The following is a 21207-nucleotide window of genomic DNA, read 5'->3' as shown; positions in this document are numbered from 1 at the left end:
AAGGCATGTTCTACAGTGGAAATCTGGGTGACCATAAAAATAACAATAGAGTAGAAGTGTATTTCTTATGCAAAGAAGATTGAAAAAAATATGGTGGAATAGAAAGCTACAAGAGAATATACAATTCAATCCCTTTCTGGATGAATGTTATTTATGCATGGTGTTTGCACGTGTATGAAAACATTCCCGTTATCTACACAACTGTAAAAAGTTAAGACAAGTATATACCAAAATATTCCAGTACAATTTACAGGATTTTTTTCTGATTATTTTGTTTCTTTCAATAAATATTTATTACCCATAAGATAAAATGTATTCTAAAAGAGATAAAGAAATTAATCAAAGAAACTTCAACAAGTATCCAGAGTGCTGAGTGCAGTGGTGCGTATCTGTAGTCCTAGCTACATGGAAAGCTAAGACAGGAGGATCTCTTGAGCCCACGAGTTTGAGGCCAGCCTGTGGACACAATGATTTCATTTTGAGGAGGAGGGCCAAATCCATTTTCAGAAGACATAAAAATTGATAATATTTTGATACATCAAGAAAAATTATTTATCAGAAAACTTGGAATGAAACCACCATCTGACTCAGTCATCCCACTCCTTGATATATACCATAAGGACTTAAAATAAGCACACAACAGTGACACAGCCACATCAATGTTCATAACAGCTCAATTAATTAATAGCTAAGGGATAGAGCCAGCCTAGGTGCTCCTCAACAGATGAATGTATAAAGAAAATGTATATATACATAACAGAATATTACTCGGCCATAAACAAGAATGAAATTAAGGCATATGCCTGTAAATTGAACTGGAAACTATCATGCTAAGTGAAATAAACCAATCCTGAAACACCAAAACTGAATGCTGTCTCTGATATGTGATGCTAATATACAATAGGTGGGTGGGGAGGGAAGAATAGAAGTTCATTGGATCAGACAAAGGGAATTGAAGGAGAAGGAAGATGATGGGAATAGGAAAGACAGTAGAATGAATCAGATATAATTTTCTTATGTTCATATATGAATACACACCCAGCGTAACATAATTTCACATCATGTACAACCACAAGAGTGGGATCCTAATTAGAATAAGTTATATTCCATGTATGCATAATATGTCAAAATACACTCTACTATCATCTAAAAAGAATAAAGAAAAGAAAAATTATTTAAAATATAATTTAAAAGATGATATTTATGGATAGTAATAGGTTATATTTAGGTGTCAATCTGAAAAATACATGCAGAACTTCATTTCTAAAAATCTACAACATTATTGATGGATATAAAAAGAATATGTATAAATGGACTAACCATACTTTTAAACTGGAAGTAATACTGAAAGCAAAATCCTTACTTATTTCATTTGTAGTATATGAAAATGAATATTAAAATCACATTAAGTAAAAAAAAATGGGTGAAGTTAATCAAAAGGAATATTTGAGAAAAAGAGAATTTATACTACCAGGTATTTAAATATGTTGAAAAGTAACAATAACTAAGTCATTTGGGGGTAAGCTTAAAGATAAGATAGAGAGTAGGATGAAACAGAGCTAAGAGGAGACCAAATATCCATAGACTTTTACTATGTGGTAAAAGAGGCATTTAATTAAATGGTAAAAGAATGAATGTCTACTGAGCAAATAGTCCTTGGACAACTGATTAACTGTTTATTTAGAAAACATAGATATGTTTGTCATTTCATGCCCACAAACAAGTTTCAGATGGGAGAAACTATTAAAAGAAAATTATTTTTCCAGTTTGTGATATAAGCAAGTCATTCTAACAAATCAGCAAATATAGCATCTTAAGAATAAAGATTATTTGAGCATTTAAGAATTAAAATAATACCTCCAATGATTATTCATTTTCATATAATGAGCTGGAAAAAGTAATCTGCAGCACATACTAAAAGGGTTACAGGCCTTACTACATAAAGAGTTTTTATAAATCATTAAGAACAACAAACAAACATAATTGCATTGGCAAAAAATTAAAAACCATGGCCTGGTAATAATCAAAGGGAAAAATGCAAATAAATGCTCAGTAAATTTAGAAGTGAATATTCATCCTGAAAAAAAAATCAAATCAAATTTTCTAAAATGATGCCTCTAGCAACCTTATCAAAATGGCAGAATATTTTAAAATGATAGTATATTACATTGATAAACATGTAGCAAACTTATTGCTTTGATACTCTGCTAGAGAAGTTGTAAATTTACACAACTCTCTAAGGGAGGAATGGGAAATATGTATCAAACAGTTAAAAATGTTCATATGTTTTAATTCAGGAGGTCGGGAATTTAGAAGTATTTCCTGAAGAAGGACTATAAATATTCGTGTCCAACACTAGTTGATTGGTAAAATAAACTGTGGCACGTGCCTGCAAAGGAATAGTATGCAGCTAATGTGGTACATTTTAATCATGATATAACAAATGAAAATACAGGCTGCAAAACTGCAAGGTACCAACCTGACTAAAAGTATGCACGAATATACATTCGGGGAAAATGTACAGCCCCATATGAACAGTGACATTTTAAGTTTGATAGGACTATAGGGTATTTTTTTCCTCTCTGTTTCATTCATTGCTCTAATACTGACTTGCCTGTATGTCAGACATATGTGTTTCAGGTTGTCTTCACCTATGTATTACTTTGTAATTAGAGAAAGAGATGCCTTTTGTTAAATTCCCTCACGCAAGACTGACTTCATCCTGATGCTAAAAAATTTATTTATAAGGTACTTGAGCAAAATCAACGACGCGCACTTTGTATTGTAATGACTTAAAAAGAATTTAAGAAAATATTCAGATCACTTCACCTTTAGAAACATTTTGCAAACCAAACTCACCTGTCCCACCTTGGATACAGTCTGTTCCTACAAGTGTGAATGTAGGTAGCGACTTAAGGGTCCCTTCCTAACAGGATCTCCTCCAAAAGGGACCATTTTAAGGAGCCTGACATCTTATCTTGCTAAGTATTTAAAATTCATTATCCCATTGGACCCCCACAACAACAGAAGAGTAGTGATAGCTCTGGGGACGCTTGGCCGTTGGCAGGTTATGCCTTACCCAAGACGGAACCCGGGTGGGCGATGGGCAGGCAGCGGTGGGTGGGAAAGGCCCAGGGTTCCAAGGCCGGGGCGGGGAGGGGCGGGCGCCTTACCGCGGCTTGCTGGAAGGCGCCCTTGGTGTAGGTGCCGCCGCCGCGGTAGGTGATGGCCGGGATCTCGCGGCTGAGCAGCGCGCACTTGTGCTGGTGCGCGCGGCTGAAGGAGATGTAATCGACGCGCGGCACCACGTTGTTCTTGGACGAGAAGGTCACGATGGCCACGCGCGTTGCCGTGGACACCACGGGAAAGTCGGATAGCAGCTTACGCACGAACTTGAGTTCGTTGAGGAAGTTGGCTTGGCCCACGCTGGACGACTCGTCCACCAAGAAGACCAGCTCCAGGCGGTCGCTGAGCTCCCGCAGCCGCCGCACGCGTCGCCGGAACGCCTGGCCCAGCCGCTCCACTTTGCTCTCCGCCGTCTCCTCGCCGGTAGCGGGCGGCACTGGCAGGCGCCCTGGGGCCCCGGGTGCGGCTTCGGGGAAGAAGCGGAAGCTGAAATTGCGCGACGGGGACATCTGCTGAAAGGTCGCCCAGCCCGAAACGAGCGCCAGACCCCAGCAACAAAAGGCCAGGCGCGGCCACATTGCACTGGCGACGGAGCGGCCGCCCCGGAGCGCAGGCGGCGGCCGGGGCGAGAAGAGGCGCCCGGTGGCCCGGCACGCAGAGGAGCGTGCGCCGAGGGGGCGCGGGGCGGCGGTCGCGAGCCTTAGCGCCCTTTCATCTGACACTGGGGACAAAATCCAGACTCCTCTTGCAGCTCACGGGTCGGGAGGGATTGGCGAGCTCTCTACCCTCTCGCTGTCCTCTTTTTTCCCTTCCTTTTCTCCTCCTCCTCTCTCTCCCTGAAGCCTATAAAATGTTTGAAGGAAAGGGGGCAGTCAAGAAAAATCTCCCGCTTCCCTCCTTCTCTCCCCCTCTTCCTCTTCTCTCCTCCTTTCCCTCTCCACTCTCCTCTCTCCTTTCTCTATCTCTGCCTCTATCTCTCTCCTCCCCCTCCCATTCTCCTCCCGGGATCCAGCCAAGGCTCCGAGATTCCATGACACCAGAACCCCGCGTCTGTCAGGCTGTCAACATTCCCGCAGCAAGCGCACCAGTGCCGAAGCACTGATTGATCCCATATGTCTGGCAGGAGCTGCAGAGGAATTCACTGGAGATGGATCCAGATACCGAGAGTGCCACAGTAATTGGAAACACTTTGTAGAAGAAAACACACACGCGGAGTAGCCAGGCAGTAGAAAGCATCTTTTGTAAACTGCTTGCTCACCTTTTGTGTTTCTTTTCCACCCTTTGGGGGGACCCCAAAGCCCTCACCAAGTATATGTCTGTATGACCATCCTGGTGAGGATTTCTGATCCGTGGTGTGTGGGAGCGTGCAGACTCTTTAGGGTCTTCTCAGATCACAACATATAGGGGTTGCATCTACCCAAGGAACCCAAGAAGAATGCCTTCTTCATTCATTCATTTATCTATTCGTCCTCTTGTTCTTTCTTTCCTTAAACAAATGGTTTTGAGTGTCCAGTATGTGCCAGAATCTAGGCTATGTGTCAAGAATAAAAGGAAGTGCAAAAATTGACATGGATTCTGTCCTCAGGGAACTAAAAAGGTAACAAGTGACATGACCAGATATTCATACATGACATATGTATAATTACAACTGAAAGTGCTAAGTGCTATAAAGTGCTAAGTGCTACAGCTTAGGTAGATAGATTTGACCTTGGCCAAGGCTAGGGAAACCTCTGATGGTATGAAATCTATGCTAAAATCTAAAGTATGGGTAGGGATTCCTTTTCCCCCACATCCCATTTCTCATGATCACAAGTGAGATCCACCTGACTTTGGTAACTGGCATATATCTACTTTTGCTGAGGGCCATTGATGCTGAGGGCCATTGCCAAGTAGGAATGACGCATCGAAATTTCCTTGCCAGCGTACCCCATGTTGCTTAGAGGAAGGACTCGTGGAAATGGACTTGCCTTGGACATTCGCTGTGACATTGCATGTATGTTTGAGAAAGGTGACCCTGCTCAAGGACCAGGGTGGATCCAGGTTTAGGGTGTATCCTGCAGGTTTTAGGAAGTATCCCGCTCCTTGGGTTTAGGGCGTTCCCGGTTTAGAACAATCTGGGTTTAGGGCAGTTCCAGGTTTAAGGTTATTCCTGCTGGGAATAGGGCGTATCCTGCTGCCTGAGTTCCTGTTGAGTTCTCAGGGAATTCAGAAAGTATTTGGGATTCTAAGCCTGGTGGAGTACGTGAATTTTGCGGGCAGAACTTGGATTTCCCGAGAACGTGTTTGTAGAGGGCCGGTGTGAGTTCGGGAATAAAGAATTGCTGTTTGAATCTACAAGGTGTGTGGTGGCTCGTGATTCTGTGCCCAGCCAGACTGCGGCATACTTTGAAAAACCTGGGGTGGTTTTTCCAAAGCAAGATCCCAAACAAATACACCTGTAAAGGAAATCCATCTTGTATGGTGGAGGGGGGCATGGTCAAAAGATTTCACAGTCAGACCCTGTGAAGATATGCTTGTGCACTTTGCTCATTTGGAAAATAGTAGCATATTAATAGTTAGTGCAATGATTAAGTCATTTAAAAAAAAAACCTTGTAGGGCAGTGCTTAGAACACAAGATGTACTTCATAAATGTTGGTTGCTATTATTGCCAAATTTAATCATGACTGCTCTCTAAATCTTTGTTTTTCTAATAATATTTATTGGCCATCTGTTATGCACCACCATGTTAGAAACTGAGAATTGAAAGATGATTAAGGATCTGTTCCAGTCCTTCAGAAGTTTGAAGTATATCAGAAGAGAATATAGATTGTGAATAATTACAAAGGAGTAGGGTGGTTTTAAGATGGAGAAGAGGGAACAAGGAGAAGAAAGATCCAAATCTTCCGGGAATGAATAAGATGCCATTTGAGTTAGGGCTTTTTTTAAAAAAAAAAAAAGTTTACAAATTTCATTTACTCTGTATTATATAAAACACATCATTAAAAACAAGCATTCAGGACCTTTATGTGCAAGGCACCATGGCAGCTCCTATGAGCTCTATCTCATGTATTCCCCATAGAAACCCAGAAAGGTAGATAATTGCCTTAGGTTCCTTTGGTTGGAAGCAATACACATCTAACCTCTCCTTATTTAAACAAAAAGGAATTTCTTGATTCTCATAATAAAAATGGGGAAAGAGCAGAGGGTTGTAGCAAGTCTCAAAAAACCTTGGGAAAGGAAGTCAAAGAACTACTTAATTCTTTAATTTTTTTTTCACTTCTGCTTCTCTTTGCATGCTACATTTAGTCTCTTAGTTTTATGATTTGAGAAAGAAAGATTCCTCCCCATAAGCTCAAGTTGAAAAAAAAAAAAAACAACTCACCACCACAACTGCCTTAAAGAAGGGCGACACTGGAGCAGGCATCATCCCTGAATCCAGCATTGTGGTTGCATGGGAGGGACCATTATAATGATGCCAATTTAGGTCCTGTGCTCACTATGGTAGGTACTCCTAGTAATCTACCGCCCCTCCACACACACATCTCATCTCCCCTTCTTAGAAAGCAGACACTCCCCTGAGTTTCAGCAGGGCACAAAGTTGCCTAGAATAAAGACTACCTCCCCCAGCCACCCCTGCAGCTGGATATGATCCCATAACTAGGTTCTCAGCTAACTTTGTGTAACAGCCTCCAGAAAACCTATTGAAGAGTCAGCTGCTGCCTGTTATCTGTCATCTCTTCCTCTCATCCTTTACTTCATCTTTCTGTCCAGAACGTGATGGTGGCAGAATTCCAGTGGCCATTTGGACTGGGAGAATGATAGGCATCTTCTAGGGATGGTCACAGCTGAGGTCTCTGTGGACTTCATGGAGTAGAACCACCATACTCATCATCATGGATTGCCTCTCTGTTCCTTTTGTGTTGTTTTCCTGTCACATCCAGCTTTACTTAATCCTAATATACCCAAACCTGTCACCTTGGAGGCTACCCTCTCGATATATGCTTTCATGAATGCAATGCCAAAGAGAAGATGTCATAGTGAATTGCCCTATGGCTCTCAAAACTGTCTCTCAAAATCGACACACCTCATTATGCTCCATTTCATTGGCCAAAGCAAGTCAGATGGCTATGTCAAACTCCAAAAGTAGTAGAGAAGTACAATCCTTCCATATTTCCAGAAAGCAATAAGTTAACAGTATTTAGTGAACAACACCAACAATTTCCACATCAAGTTTCACGACAATACAGTTAAGTGCAAAATAGCAAAGTAGAGATAAAACTCTCTGTAACTTAGGCCACCCTGAAATTTAGAAGTTTCCTGTGAGAAAGAGTGGAAATTCCGTTTTGCAAGGACTTTCCAATCTCTATTTTCACAAGTGTACCTGATGGCTGCTATATTTCTGTATGACTTGGTGAATTAGGTAAGTAGAGCCCAATTCTCACAAGCATTTATAATTGAGCAATTGTGGGCATTAGCTTAAATCCTTCTTTTTCTACATTTTAACATCCCAGCTCTACTTGAAATCTTTGTCTTTCTTGGCAGCAAACACCCAATTATTTAAAAAATATAGTTACCTAAATTTAAAATAAAATATATCATATAATAATACACATATCTCGTCATGATCAGATTAAATAGCATCATCTATCAACTGCTTCAGTAAATACCTTATCTTCAAAAGGATCCAAATAATAGTATTTTGAGATATCTACCATAGGTCTATGCACACTGAAAGCTCCCTGGATAATTTTGAAACATATCCTAGGGGTGAAGCATAAGGCCAGCATACTCTGGTACTGTGTGTTTCCAATGGGCTGAATAGTCAGGAGTATGTCAATTGTCCTCATGTTAAGAGGACATATCAGAGGTAAGGACATTTTGCCTGAATGTTACTAAGATTGCTGGTCTGATTTTTAGAACTACCTCCCAGAACTCTTTATTCCTTTACACCCTGGTTGGCAGCAGTGGTCCTCAACAAAGGGGATCTGATTTTGCACCTCCACCTTGAGGTTCCCTGTCTGGAGATACTTGTTGGGGGACTAATGTAGCAACCAGGCATCTGGTGTGTAGTGACCAAGGATGCAGCTAATCCTGCAATGCCCCGGACAGCCTCACGACAAAGAATCATCAACTCCAAAATGTCCAATAGTGCTGAGGTTGAGAAATCCTAACCTATTATCCTAGTAATCAACACAGAAAATGAAAAAAAAAAACCTCTCTACCCAAAACTAAGATTGAGAAGCAACCTAAATAAAATGACAACCCAGACTGAATTGAGAAAAACTGCCCTGACTTCAGCTCATGGGGCAAAGTGTATTTATTGGTGGGTAGAGATTGAAGAATGCATTGTATTCTTCTCACGTGTGTCCTCATTCAGAGTCTCACCGTGCCATCAATAGAAATGAAACCTCAGTCAATCCCTGTCTACCCACTGGGACCTGTGCTTGGGTTGAGGATATCACCTTGACTCAGCTTGCACTGCAAACATCTTCCTTGCATTAAAGCAGCTACTATAAAAAGATAAGATGCAATTGTGTTTGGGGAAGATTTGGAAGGGGACTGAGGAAGATGGAAGAGGATGGCACTCACTGTATCCCCTTCTAGGATATCAACAATATAGTAATGGAAATAAAAGCAGGAAAAATTTCATGCATTCTTGGTGTCAGTCTCTGTTTTGTTTTTAAACCTATCATACAGTGTAAGGGAACCACAGCAGCCAGCAATGTCTATAGGAAGAAGATGCCACCTTGTGACTATATTTTGTATTTTTGTGAATTTAGCAAAGACATTCTCCACATACAGAGTTTGGAAAATATGCCAATCTATGTGCTTTTTTTAAAAAAAATAGAATTGACTAAGAATGGAGTTTATGGTGGAACAGCCTCGGCATTGAGACACTGAGAACAATTAAAAAGCAATAAATACAAATTAATGCTGGGGAGGGGTTATGAGGATAGGAAAGGTAGTGGATGAGATGGACATCATTACCCTAAGTACATGTGTGATTGTAGGAATGGTGCATCTCTACACCATGTATAACGAGAGAATTGAAATGTTGCACTCCATTTGTGTACGATGATTTGGAAAATGCATTCTGCTGTCATGTACAACTAAGTAGAACAAATAAAAATTAAAAAAAAACAATGCTGTAAATCTGATTGTAATACTAGATGCTGATAAGACATTTAAAAATATCCATAGTTTTTCATGCTTTGTCTTTTAGCCCTGTCAAATACCCTCATAAATGAATACAATTGTTATTCTGTTTTACATAATGGTTATCTATTTTTATAGGTGAAGAAATAGAACTATCTAAAATAGCCATGTCTGAAAACATAAATGCTTATTGCATTTCACTTCAATACATGACATGTCCCCCCTGTTCCTTGCTAGCCATGCAAGCTTGCAGTGAAGGTGGTGCAAAACACATTATTTCTGTCACTCCCTGCATTTGTATCTGTGATGCACAGTCTCGGATAACTTAGTCCCTGGTTTCCAACTGAATAAAACAGCCTTTGCAAACCCCAGAGGAAGAAACCAGTGGTTTCCAATCTGGCCAGCAAGCAGTCTATTCTACATAACCATGTACAACACTAATCCAGTTTTGGCAAGTATCACTAAGCCAGTCCCTACCTTTCTGTCTAAATGGAGTTACATGCTAGTTGTTGGAACCATGCCTGACATCCTTATCCTGGCCTGCCAAATGTAGGCATTAATTGGCCACTTTACATGGCATGATACATATTGTCAGAGTCAGACATGCTGTTTTAGAGCCAATAGTCCCCAGACATATGCTTTCCACAGGCTACATCACACTGTCACTTTAGCCTTGTGTGGGGGTGGCTGAAATCCATTGTGGGTCTTGATGGTCTTCTGACCCAACATCACATGTACTACTGTTTGCTTCCCCTCTTATGTGAAAAGTAACCCGGTCTTTAAACAGACACTGTCTTCAGGATACCAGTTGTTTTTTTTATCCAGGATATCTGAGCACCAGGAGCACATCTACAAACAACACTGGAGATTACCCTTAGTTGATTACCCTTAGCAAGCTCTGCAGGACTCACATCTGGAGAGGTGAAAGGCACCTGCATGACTGTAGAACTGTGTATACCTGTGTGTAGTACTCTCAGGCACCCCCATCTCCTGGGGTGCTGGGTGAGCTGACCTTCTTTGGGCTGACTGCTCTGTTTATGGTAACCTTTTCCTTTACCTCTTTAGAGACAATAATCCATAGAGAAGTTTACCCCCAAATTGTCTGCCTCCTCAAATTTCTGAACCTGGCTTCCCAAAGGTGCTATGGTAGGTAGACAGTCTCTTACCAAAAAGGCATGAACTGAAGGGCTCTCTATCTTCCTGGACAGGACTAGTCCTTAGAGGTGGCAGCAGAATTTTGTTTATCTTTCATCATTTTCAATCTGTAAAATAAAGTAGTGGTATATGTTTCTAGACATTACATTCACGGTCAAGGATTGAATCAAATTCCATTTGTGATCTTACCCAGTATGCTAAGGGGTATTCTGCTAAAAATAAATAGTGATGATAGTAGTGGCGGTAGTTTTACAAAGGCATATCGTTTTGATCTTTATCTCTATTCCTTCTCCCACCAGTGTATAAAATCCAAAGGGATCAATCAGTAAAGATGATTTCCTTTTGACCAATTATACCCCCACTACTCCCATTTGGAGGCACCTATAGTATATTTACTTTATAAATTTTATTTTTTAAAATTATAGTACATTAAAGTTGACTTTTGTGTGTGTGTGTATAGAGTTTCATGAATTCAAATACATATTCAGTTTCATGTAACCCCAAACATAAGCGGCACACAGAACGTCTCCGTCACTTCCCAGACTGTCTTTATATTATACCCGCCCTCACCTACCACTCATTTATCCCTCATCACAGTTTTGTCTTTTCAAGATGACATGAAAATTGAATCAAATAGTATGTAATTTTTGGAGAGTGGCTTTTTTTTCACTCAGCATAACAACTTTGAGACCCATCTAAGTTTATGCTCAGGCATTTGTGTGAATTTAACTTTTCTTATATTTAATAAATACCAGGGATGGAATTACTAGATCATATGGCAAAAGTATGGTTTCATTATTAAAAAACAACAACAACAATCAAACAAAAACCCTTCAAATGTTTTCCAGAGTGGTGCATGCCCCATTCCAATATTCAAAATAGAAATGTATGAAAGTTTTAATTTCTTTCCATTCCATTCAGTACTTGGTATTAAGTGTGTGTGTGCATACATGTATATGTGTACATACACACCCCATCATTGAATAGGTGTGTGGTGGTATCTCATTATGTTTTCAATCTCTGCTTCCCAAACTGCTAATAATATTGAACATTACCCTTCATTTCTAAAGTTCCAAGTTTCTCTCTGTCTTCATAAAGTACTTAGTACATTTTTGTAGAACACACTTAGTTTTTACTCAGCTTAAAATGTATTTCACTAAAGTTTATTCCATCTTTTTTTTTTTTTTTTGTACCAGAGATTGAACCCAGGGGTGCCCAACCACTGAACCACATTCCCAGCCCTTTTTTTTATATTTAAAGACAGGGTCTCACAACTTGCTTAGTTGCTGAGCCTGGCTTTGAACTCAGTGTCCTGTCTCTGTCCTGAGCTACTGGGATTACAGGCACAAAATATTTTTGATGGACATATGATTTTGGATTGATAGCACTCCTTTTCCTGTTATCTCAAATCTCTTATTCAGCCCACTTAGTAAGTCTTTAATTTTACCAATGGCATTTTCAGTTTTAAAATTTTTACTGCTCCCACCCCCAGTAAAATTTTTACTGTGGCCATACTGAATAATAAATTTCTTTCTTGCTTCACCGCTGCTTTTCTCTCTCTAGACTCTCCAGGATGCAGGTGGCTGAATCTGGTCTGTTGGGATCCCTGGAGTCAGCCCTCTGCCCAGGAATTCAGTGACACTTTTATAGATATAAATTCCCACTGAATACAGCTTTAGCTAAATCTCATGTGTAGTATCATTATTGTTCTCTAAACAATGTATAATTGAAGTTTTACTTACCTCTTTGGCCCAGAGATTATTGAAGTGTTTGTTTTATTTTATTTTTATGTTATTATTTTAACATAAAGCACTTGTGTGTTTTATTAACCTATTAATTAATTTCCCTAATTTTTTCATTGAGGTTAAAGAACAGGCTTACATATTCTTTGTTCTTATTGAAATTTCTCATGTCGTATCATGACATACAGTAAAACATGTGATCATATTTCTTGATTGTAAATTCTTCTATCTTATAAATCAATGTTAGTATTTACATTATCCAAATACTCTATATACTTTTTCACTTTAATGTATTCCATCTGCATGAAACTGAGAGTATGTTACAATTTGATTGGCAGTTTTTTAAAAATTTGTATTGGTATTTCTAGAGCTTGCTTTCTATTTTTATGATATTTCTAATCTTACACATAATAGTTCATAATAATTACATATTTGCTGTTATTCATTAACAATGAAATTTTAGCTGGATGTGACAGCACATGCCAATGTAATTCCAGCAACTTGGGAGTCTTGGGCAGGAGGATCCATGTTCAAGGTCAATCTGGGACACTTAGTGAGACCCAGTTTCAAAATTTAAAAACATAAATAAAAAGGCTTGGGGATGTAGTTCAGTGGCAGAGACCCTGGGTTCACCCCCAGTATTACAAAAATAATGAACAGAAAATAGATAAACAAATATATATATAAATGTAACCTTAAAACATCAATAGTGTAAAACCAATCTTTATTCATTTTATATATTTGCAATGAATTGACCTATGTCAGGATGGTACCTCTGCTTTATTGGCATGGTCATCATCTTCTTCACTATTTTGAATTTGCTTGATATTTCTTTTCTCTTTCTTTTTTGCTCCTTACTTTAGTCTGTCTCTAGGATGCCTTCAGAGGATATTAATGCATTTGCATGCATTGTGATGACCAACAGCTTTAGCTTCCCGTCATATGATTGTCAGCTAAAGTTTTCTGATTTAGGTTTGTTTGCCTCCCGCCTTCCCTTCCCTCCCTTTTCTTTGTGGGGTAGATTTATCTCCCTCCCTCACTTCCATGGGAGGGATGAGCTTACCCTGGTTCCAAGCTCAGCCTTGTGACTTGCTTTAATAAACAAGATGCTCCAAGAATGACACAAGCTTGGACTTGAAATGTACTTGAATAATGAGCTTTCCCTTGAATCTCTCTCTCTCTCTCTCTCTCTCTCTCTCTCTCTCTTTTTTTTTTTTTTTTTTGCTATCAGAAAATAAACATGCCTTCTTCAGTCTTTTGGTCTCAGGAGGCAAACAGGAGATACCTGGTGCGGAGCCAAGTCTGCACAGCTCTGCCCAGAAGAGGCACCAGCCAGGTGCACCAGGGGCCCCCAGCTGAGATGCCAGGCATGCCCAAAGCCCAGCTGATTTATAAGCTGGTGAACTAAATAATGCCTTTAATTGAACACACGGAGGTTTCATGGGGTTTTGTGATTGTCATCACATCTTTCTTTGTATATACGTATAATCTCAATGTGAATATATAAAACCAACTATACAGACTAAAATTTGGGTGTTTTTTAGGGGCCAACACTTTGGTGGCTCCCCCAGATTACTCCCATCTCCTCCTTTGTCCTGGAGAGGTCCTCTCTACCACAGAGGCGAAAAAGACCAGAATCTTATTTTTTTTCAGAAACTCCACCTGCAGGAAGTAGAGGGGTGTACTTTCGGCCCTTTCTTTTCTCATTTGGAGAGCATCACATTTCTAGACCACAGTATTTTGGAACATTTGGTAAGGTTTCAAGAGCAGACACCAAATTCTTTGAGTACCTCTTAGGAAAATGCACTTCCCTTGAGGATGGGTCATGTGCTGCATCTGATCCCTGGCTTGGGTTGTCTGTCACCCAGCCTTCTGCTACAAGTCACTGCCCCTGACCCAGGAAGTCCAAGATAAAACTTTTGTTTAGCCATCCTGTACATCTGCTGTTCCAGGAAGCTGATGGGCCAGGACTGGATGTAAGAGAGTATGGCTTTGCCTTGAGCACAAGTTTTACGGATGCCAAAAACCTTAGTGATCAAGACAAAAAAATGCCTGTAATGTCGATACTTGGGAGGCCAACATAGGAGAATCATGAGTTTGGGGCCAGCCTGGGCAATTTAGTGAGATTCTAACTCAAAATAAAATTTAAAAAGGGATGGGTCTGATTTTAATTATTTCCTCTCTTCTGCTAATTTTGGTGTTGATTTGTTCTTCTTTTTCTAGGGCCTTGAGATGTAATGTTAGATTATTTATTTGGTATCTTTCTGTTCTTTTAATGTGTATGTTCAATATTATAAACTTTTCCTCTCAGCCCTCCTTTCATAGTGTCCCAGTGATATGTTGTATCATTATTCTCATTGACTTCTAAGTATTTTTATATTTCATCCTGGTTCTTTTTTTGGCTATCCATTTATAATTTAATAGGGAATTTTTTAGTATCCTAGTGTTAGAGTAATTTCTACTTTTATATTTTGTTGATTTCTAACTTGATTCCATTATGATCTGAGATTATCTTTCTCTCTCTTTTTTTTTTGTATTTGCTAAAAGCTGCTTTGTGTCCTAAAATATGGTCTATTTTAGAAAATGTTCCAGGTGCTGCTGAGAAGAAAGTGTATTCAGTCACTGATGGATGAAATATTCCATATATATTTGTTAAATCTAAATTATTAATGTGTTTTCTAGTTATGTAGCTTCTTTATTTAGTTTTTGTTTGAATAACCTGTCTAATGATGAGAGAGGCATGTTAAAGTCACTCAGTATTATTGTCTTGTAGTCTGTTTGATTCTTAATATTGAGAAGTGTTTGTTTAATGTATGTAGATGCACCATTGTTTGGGGCATAAATATTTACAACTGTTATTTCTTGTTGTTGGATACTCCCTTCAGCAGTATGAAATGTCCTTCTTTGTCCTTTCTGATTAACTTTGTTTTGAAGTCCACTTTATCTGATATAAGGATAGAAACCCCTGGTTGTTTACAATCCATGAGAGTAATGTTTTTTTCTCAGCCTTTCATCTTCAGTCTGTAGATATTTTTGCCTATGAGGTGAGCCTCTGGGAGACAGTGGATTGTTGGGTTTTGTTTTTTAATCATCTGTCAGCCTATGTCTTTTCATTGAGGAGTTTAATCCATCAACATTCAGTGTTTTATTGAGAGATGATTTTTTTCTTATCATTTTGATTTATTTCTAGTTTTCAAGTTGAATTAGATTCTCCTTTGATAAACTATTCTTCTAGTGTAGTTTCACTCTCTGCTGGTTTTTCATTTGTATTCACCATTTCTTCTTCATGAACCATTGTATTGAATATGTTTTGTAGTTGTGAATTCTTTTAACTTCTGGTTCTTGTGAAGGCTTTTAACTCCATCTTCAAATATAAAGCTACATTTTGCTGGATATAGTATTCTTGATTGGCATCCATTTTCATTCAGAGCTTGGTATATATTATTCCAAGACCTCCTTGATTTAGGTTCTGGGTTGAAAAATCAGCTGAGATCCTGATTGATTTACCTCTAAATATGAACAGTCATTTTTCTCTAGCTGTTTTTAAAATTCTATCTTTATTCTGTATGTTAGGCATTTTTATAATCATGTGCCTAAGAATAGGTCTGTTGTAATTTTGTATATTTGGAGTCCTGTACGCCTTCTGTATTTGATTTTCCATTTCATTCTTAAGATTTGGGGAATTTTCTATTATTATTTAATTGAAAAGATTTAGCATTCCTTTGGTATATATCTCTGAGCCTTCATCTACCCCTATGAATCTTAGATTTGGTCTTTTAATGTTATTCCATATTTCTTGAAAATTCTGTTCATGATCTCTTAACATCTTTTCTCCATGTTCAACTTTATTTTCAAGATTATGTACTTTGTCTTCATTCCTTGAAAATATATTTTCAAATGATGATTTCCATTGCATTTTTAATTTGGTTTATTGATTCCTTCATTTTGAGAATTTCTGATTGATTTTTTTTCAGCATTTCTATTTCCTAATTGAAGTGATCTTTCACTTCTTGTATTTTCTCTCTGATTTCACTTCTTACACCATATCATCTTTTTCTCATAAATCAATTTAACTATGAAACTTTCTAAATTCCTTCTCTGACATTTACTACACTGCAGTTTTGGGGGAGTCTGCCGTTCAGTCACTCTGGTTTGTTTGAGATGGCTTGTTCCTTTGCTTTTTCATATTGTTTGTGTGTCTACCCACCTATTCAAACAGATCTCAAGCAGCAGAACTTCTACTCTATGAGTTTTTAGTGACCCTGTAAGTTTCCAGTGCCTCACATATTAGGGGAAGCCAAATAATAGCAAGCACCTATGCAAGTTTAGTTCAACAGATAGAAATTAACAAATGAAATTCATCACATAATAGACTTAAAGACAAGAATCACATTATTATCTCAATAGAGAAGGAAAGCATTTGAAAAAATACAGCATCCATTCATGATTAAAACACCAGAAAAAAATAGGGATACAAGGAACATACCTGGACATTGTGAAAGCTATATATGACAAACCCAATGGCAACATCATTCTAAATGGAGAAAAATTGAAAGCATGCCCTTTAAAAACTGGAACAAGACAAGGATGCCTTCTTTCACCACTTTCTTTTCAACGTACTCCTTGAATCTCTAGCTAGAGCAAAAGAAAGAAATTAAAGGGATAAGAATAGGAAAAGAAGAGCTAGAACTGTCTCTGTTTGCTGATGACATGATTCTATATGTAGAAGACCCAACAAACTCCACCAGAAAACTTCTAGAGCTCATAAATGAATTCCACAAAGTACTAGGATACAAAATTAACACTCATAAATCAATTGTGTTTTTATACTCCAATTACGAATTAGATACAATAGAAATTAGGAAAAACCATCCCATTCACAACAAAAATGCTTGGGAATCAATCTAACAAAAGAGATGAAAGACCTCAGTTTTCTACAATGAAAACTAAAAAACACTAAAGAAAGAAATTGAGGAGGACTTTAGAAGATGGAAAGATCTCCTACGTTCTTTAATGGGCAGAGTTAATATTGTCAAAATGGCCATATTACCAAAAGCATGATACAGATTCAGTGCAATTGCCATCAAAATTCCAATGAAGTTCTTCATGGAAATAGAAAAATCATTCATGAAATTCATTTGGAAAAATAAGAAATCCAAAGTATCCAAAACAATCCTCAGAGAGAACAGTGGAGCAGAATACCAGAAGGTCCATAATACCAGAGCTTAAATTATATTACAGAACTGTAGTAACAAAAACAGCATGGTATTGGCATCAAGACCAGTGGAATAGAATAGAAGCCACAGAGAGAAACCATACAAATACAGTTTTCTCAGACTAGAAAAAGAAACCAAAAAACATATGTTGGAGAAAAAAATAGCTTCTTTAACAAATGGTGGTGGGAAAACTGGAAATCCATAAGCAGTAGAGTAAAATTGAACCCCTATCTCTCACGCTGCACAAAACTCAATTCACAGTGGATCGGAACCTAGTTATTAGACCAGAAATCTTGCATATGCTAGAAGAAAATGTAGGCCCAACACCTCACCTCAGAAACTGGCTTCCTTAACAAGACTCCTACAGCACAAGAAGTGAAATCAATAATCAATAAATGGGATGACATCAAACTAAAAAAGCTTCTTCACAGCAAAGGAAACAATCAAGAACGTGAAGAGAGAGTTTACAGAATGGGAGGAAAATCTTTGCCACCTGCACTTCAGATAGAGCATTAATCTCCAGGATATATCAAACAATTAAAAATCTTAACACTAAAAACCCCAAGTAACCCAATCAATAAATGGCCAAAGGAACTGAACAGACACTTCACAGAAGAAGAAATTTGAATGGTCAAAAGATATATGAAAAAATGTCAACATTTCTAGCAATTAGAGAAATGCACACTGAGATTCCAATTGCACTGGAATTGCAATCTCACTCCAGTCAGAATGCAATTATCAAGAATACAAGTAAAAATAAATGTTGGTGAGGATGTGGGGAAAAGGCACACTGATACATTTCTGGTGGGTCTACAAATTGGTGCAACCACTCTGGAAAGCTGTATGGAGATTCCTCAGAAAACTTGGAATGAAACCACTATTTGACCCAGTTATCCCATTTCTTGGTATACATCCAAAGGCTTTAAAATCAGCATACTACAGTGACACAGCCACATGAACATTTATAGCAGCACAATTCACGACCGCCTAGGTCCCTTCAATAGATGAATGGATAAAGAAAATATGGTATATATACACAACAGAGTATTACTCAACCATAAAGAAAATGGAATTATGGCATTTGCTGGTAAATGGATGGAACTAGAGACTATCGTGCTAAGTGAAATAAGCCAGTCCCCAAAAGCCAAATGTCTAATGTTTTCTCTGATATGTGGAAGCTAACCCACAATAAGGCGGGGGTGCATAATAGACATTCAGTACATTAGACAATGGAAAATGAGGGGAAGGGAGGGGGGATAACAAAAGGAAAGACAGTAGAATGAGTGTGACATAATTTTCCTATGTTCATATATGAATACACGGCCAGTATAACTCCAATTCATGTACGACCACAAGAATGGGGTCCTAACTAGAATAAGATATATTCCACACTTGTATGATTATAAAAAGAACTAATAAATTTTTTAAAAAAGGGATGAATATTTATTCCAGTGCTTGCCTATTGTGTGACAAGTCTTGGGTTCAATCCCTCGTACTACCAAAAAAAAAAAAAAAAAAAATTCAAAATTTCAACTAATGACAAGATCTGATCCTGCTCTTTTATGAGGTGGCCTTACTCAGTTCACCCCCAACCCCAGCCATCCAATGGGCATTCTCTGCATTCTCTCACTGTGTTCTCCAGCCTTGATGCCAATCTCTCCCAGTTATGTGTTACACATTTCTGGTCTGCTTCCTGCTCCTAAGCTAGAAAGCATGGGCCAGGAGCTGTCTCTTCTTATCTTAATTCATTCTATTTTTTGAGATCAGGATTGCTACTCTGATGTTCCTGTCCACTCACCCTCTTCTCATCCAAATCATTGGTCATATCTCAAAAAGAGAAGGCCCAGAAAAACAGTCTGTATTTACCAGATCGTATCATCCAAAATCTCTGTCTCACCCATTGGTGGAGGAGCTTCTAAACTTATTAGCTGATATATTTGTTTTCCGCTTGGCAGAAGAGGGGTGTTCTGAAGGAGAAAAGCAGAATGCCCCTTTATAACCTATTTTTTAGTCTTTTAAAACTTTAAGATTCCATATATTGTCCTCCTATACTCACATATGCATAAAGTTCTGTGTGTTTATATGCCATGTCATGCACATTATTTTCATTTAAAATAATACAATTAATGCTTATTGATTAGAAAGAATGTGAAATGATGTGCAGCAGGTTTAAAATGACACATTTTTAAAAAAATCAACTTGTTTATATCATGTCATTCTTCACTTTTTTTTTTTTTCTAACTGGAAGATCCACAGAGGAACATCTGTGCCCACAAACAAACAAGAAAATCTCTTGCTGTTTTACTTTCTTCTTGGTCACTCCCAGACAGAGAAGAAGCCAAGGCAGGTACCCTAGGGAGTCTAGATCCCTCCTCCAGCCAGCAGAAGCTGGTTCATCTTGCCTTGAAACAACTCTGAGTATCTTGGTGGTTTTGCAGGCTGCACCCATTTAAGATGTCCCATCAATCTCATGTTTTCTGATTTTCCAGACAGTGGACTGCATTCTTATGATGGAACACAACAGAAAGCCTTCAAGTAAGTGCCTCTTGTTCTTCAGGGGTTAGTACCACGAATGCCCTTGCTCTTTGCCTTCAAGATGTGGGATGTGTGGAAACGCACCCATAATTCCCCCTTTAGTATCAGACTCCACACCGGCTGAGTCACTTGTTGAGGAAATTCTATATCTATCTGCAAAATTATTTATAAAACCCCACAAGGGGGCTGGGGATGTGGCTCAAGCGGTAGCGCGCTCGCCTGGAATGCGTGCGGCCCGGGTTCGATCCTCAGCACCACATACCAACAAAGATGTTGTGTCCGCCGAGAACTAAAAAAATTAAAACAAAACAAAACAAAACAAAAAAAACCCCACAAGGCTTGTGGACTCTACCTTGGAAAATGTATGATTGCCCTAAGATTGGGCAACTTTACTTAGCAATGGGAATATTACCCAATAAGGGGTGAGATCATCCTTCCAGTGTCTGTTTGAATGAATTGTGCCAAGCTGGTAAACATCCTATTTAGCACAACTCTATGAGAAGTCAGTAGGTTTGTCTGGATCCACCCAGAGAAGCTTCCCTGCTTCAGTGGCCTTTACACCTCCTTCCTTACACCTCCGTCAGAGTGACAATCTCAGAGGCCCAAGGGCTAATCCTTTGGGAAAAAAAATAGATCCTTCCCGAATACAGGTCATATTATTTTCTGTTTTAATTTATTTTCTCTTCTTTAAAGACTAAGAGAGTTAGTTAGATTGGCAGACAAGAGACAGACAGTAAAAGGGAAGCCAATTTGGAAATTTAACAAGGTTGGTGGCTCTTCTCTCTGTGTGTCTCTTGTGTGCCTTCCTAGACCAGGATGCATAGAAGTATATCACAGTACAGGTCCATGGTGAGAACTCTGAGATGGTAGAAAAATCCCAGAAACCCAGGTGGCCACCATTGTGCTGCCCTGCACCTTTTCCCCTCCCTGCCCTGTGACACAGGCTGAAACTTACCCAGAGACTCAGAGGCAGGCATAGGCACAGGAATCCAAACCCAAGGGAGTAAAAAAGACAATAACGAAAAAGAACATCTTCATCTTTTCAGCTTTGGCAAGATGCCTGCCATTCTGTGCCCCCTAGTCCAGAATCCAATGCCTGTCAAGCTGGGACTTGGCGTTGTCAGGCTCCCCACTCCTGCAGGACAAATCCCCTCCCCAGCGCTCCCCTGCTACCCCATGCAGATGTCAGCATTTTACAACATTTTGTACAATATTTTGTACCCCAAAAGGAAATTAACCAGCCCCTTCAATTTCCATGTCTTTTTTTAAGCTCCTTTTATTTCTTTTTAATACTTAA

The 21207-nt window shown here is 38.9% G+C and overlaps 1 protein-coding gene and 2 long non-coding RNA genes across 4 annotated transcripts in view; 2 read left to right on the top strand and 1 right to left on the bottom strand.

Annotated features, from left to right (window-relative positions):
• SVEP1 (sushi, von Willebrand factor type A, EGF and pentraxin domain containing 1) overlaps positions 1 to 4172 on the bottom strand; it is a gene marked incomplete at its 3' end in the record, with an annotated part of 177575 nt that extends 173403 nt beyond the window's left edge. For both annotated transcript variants that reach the window (XM_081282377.1, XM_081282378.1), the window contains exon 1: positions 3174 to 4172. In XM_081282377.1, coding sequence (XP_081138503.1) covers positions 3174 to 3704 — 531 coding nt within the window. In that variant the 5' untranslated portion in view covers positions 3705 to 4172. The remainder of the gene's footprint in view (positions 1 to 3173) is intronic.
• The window catches only part of LOC308642952, a 1001730-nt gene that overhangs the window by 256794 nt on the left and 723729 nt on the right, over positions 1 to 21207 (top strand). The window lies entirely within an intron of this gene.
• On the top strand, positions 5094 to 5463 carry LOC308642954. The gene is made up of 2 exons (XR_014020675.1): positions 5094 to 5228; positions 5262 to 5463. It is a non-coding gene; the product is annotated as an uncharacterized lncRNA (long non-coding RNA).

Source organism: Spermophilus citellus (assembly GCF_964194105.1).
Source record: "Spermophilus citellus genome assembly, chromosome: 2".
NCBI classification, from domain to species: Eukaryota; Metazoa; Chordata; class Mammalia; order Rodentia; family Sciuridae; genus Spermophilus; species Spermophilus citellus.
The sequence above is the reverse complement of the archived record's forward strand: the minus strand, read 5'-3'. Positions and strand labels throughout refer to the sequence as shown.